A 1,970-nucleotide genomic window follows, 5' to 3' on the forward strand; every position below is an offset into this window, starting at 1 on the left:
CCAAGTTGGCAGAGGAGGACAGTCACCAGTGCAGGCTGGGGCCAGAGATTCTTATGGCCCCAGGACATAAGGCTGAGCTCTGAGCTTTGTGGGGGCCAAGGAGAGTTTGTACATTAGCTCTCCACTGCCTGATGCTGGGCAGTGAGTGGGGTCTGTCCCCAGTCCAGGCCTTGTAAGCAAAAGTCCCCATGGCTGGGTGGGCTGGTCTCCAAGAGGTCCCATCAGCTGCCACATCAGCCTGGGGATGGGGCCTGGTGCCAGGAACACTTACAAGAACAGAGACACTTTCACCTCCCGCCGACTCTCCAAAGATGGTCACAGAGCCTGGGTTCCCTCCAAAGTTGGCGATGTTGTCCTGCACCCAGCGCAGCGCGGCCACCTGGTCCAAGTGACCCCAGTTCCCCCGGCTGTGTTCGTCCCCTGTGCTGTAAGAGGACAGGTTGGGGAGGGCAGCACAGATGCCAAGGCAGGGCTGTCAGGACTAGTGACGGGGCTGGGGGCTCTCGGTGAGCCTTCCGGAATAGGCTGGGCTTCCACACCCCTGACGCAGGGGTCTTCCCCTGCCTTCCGTTCCCCAGCATGTGCTGCTGTAGGGCTCTACATTCACTCGTCCGGACAGGATTTACTGAGCATCTGCTCCATGTGGAGTCTCAAGGAAGGTGACAGCTCAGTGACTCGCCCAGGATGACCCACTGGTAGGCACAGCAGTTCCCAACGCTGTCCTAGGAACTAGAGCACAACTGAGAACAAAACAGAGAAATCTCTGACTACAGTAAGCTCTCAGTACAGTCTACAAACAAATAAACAGATAAATATAGAATAAAATATCAGGGAGTGAAAGTGTGTCGAGGGAAAATAAAATGGGGTGAGGGAAAAGGCAGGGGTGGGGCCATGGTTGCTACTTCAGATCACGTGACCAGGGAAGGCCTCTCGGACGCTGTGGCATTTGAGTAGAAGCCTGAATGAAACGAGCACGTGAGCCTTGCCAATATCCAAAGAAGACAATTTCAGGCAGAAGAAACAGCACGTGCAAAGGCCCTGGGGCCCAGTCAGCACTGTGTGCACATAGGAGGTACAGCTGGAGAAGGCCCTGTGGGCCTGGGGAAGCACGTTGCCTGTCATCCCAGGTCACGTGGGAAGCCCCTCCAGGTTTGTGCAGAGGAATCACAGGACTCAATCTATGCCTGATCTGATCTCTCTGGCTGCTGTGTGCATCAGCCACAGCACAAAAGTCGTAGAGTGACCAAGTGAGTGGCTTTGACAATAATCCTGCTCCCTGTCCCCCCAGAGAAGCCTCTAGCCTTGAGTGCTGAATGTCCCATATTTTAAGCAGGATATGGGGTAAGTGGACCCTGACACCCCTCCAGGGAGGGTGGCTTACTGGGCTCAGAGGCTCCGACAACCTCCCATCTCCAGCCACCCTCCTTCCCCCACAAGCCTTCACCCAGGTCCCTCCGTGGGCCTGCCCCTCCCTTCCTTTCCCAAGAGAAGGAAGACGTGTGAACCTTTCACCGCTGTGCTGCATCTAATGGCTGGATGGAGGAATGTGGAACGTGCTGGGGAAGCACAGGTGACAAGGAGATGAGTACGTCAGAGGAGGCAACATGTGCACTGGGCCTTGCAGGATGAATAGGAGTTTGCCGGGTAGAGCAGGCATTCCAGGCGGAGCGAAGAGCACGTGAAAAAGCTCAGCAGCAAGTGAACAAGTGTGGCTGGGTCATGAGAAGGTAAGGGGGGTCCGATCATGAAGAGACTGGGATGCTTTTTATAAGGAACTTAGCAAAGGTCCCCTGAGGGCTGGCATGACCAGCGCTGGGTCCTAGTACCCTCACTTTGGGACCAGAGTGCAGGGAGGAGAGCCCAGAAACTTACCTGAAGAATCCCCAGATGCCCAGACGGTACTGAATGGTCACCACCACCACGTTTTCATGGGCAGAGAGGGCCAGGCCATCATAGGTTGAGGCCCCGCC

The 1,970-nt window shown here is 56.0% G+C and overlaps 1 protein-coding gene across 1 annotated transcript in view; it reads right to left on the reverse strand.

The window, feature by feature from the left end:
* Positions 1-1,970, reverse strand: part of LOC105827037 (carboxylesterase 1E-like) — a gene marked incomplete at its 3' end in the record, with an annotated part of 20,572 nt that overhangs the window by 9,884 nt on the left and 8,718 nt on the right. Inside the window, exons 4-5 of the mRNA XM_012665070.1 lie at positions 1,873-1,970; positions 272-425 (exon numbers count right to left, since the gene is read on the reverse strand). The exon at positions 1,873-1,970 is cut by the window's right edge and continues 10 nt beyond it. Of these exons, the coding sequence (XP_012520524.1) occupies positions 272-425; positions 1,873-1,970 (252 nt within the window). The remainder of the gene's footprint in view (positions 1-271; positions 426-1,872) is intronic.

The sequence above is a fragment of the Propithecus coquereli genome, unplaced genomic scaffold, assembly GCF_000956105.1.
Source record: "Propithecus coquereli isolate 6110/MARCELLA unplaced genomic scaffold, Pcoq_1.0 Scaffold951, whole genome shotgun sequence".
Lineage (NCBI taxonomy): Eukaryota > Metazoa > Chordata > Mammalia > Primates > Indriidae > Propithecus > Propithecus coquereli.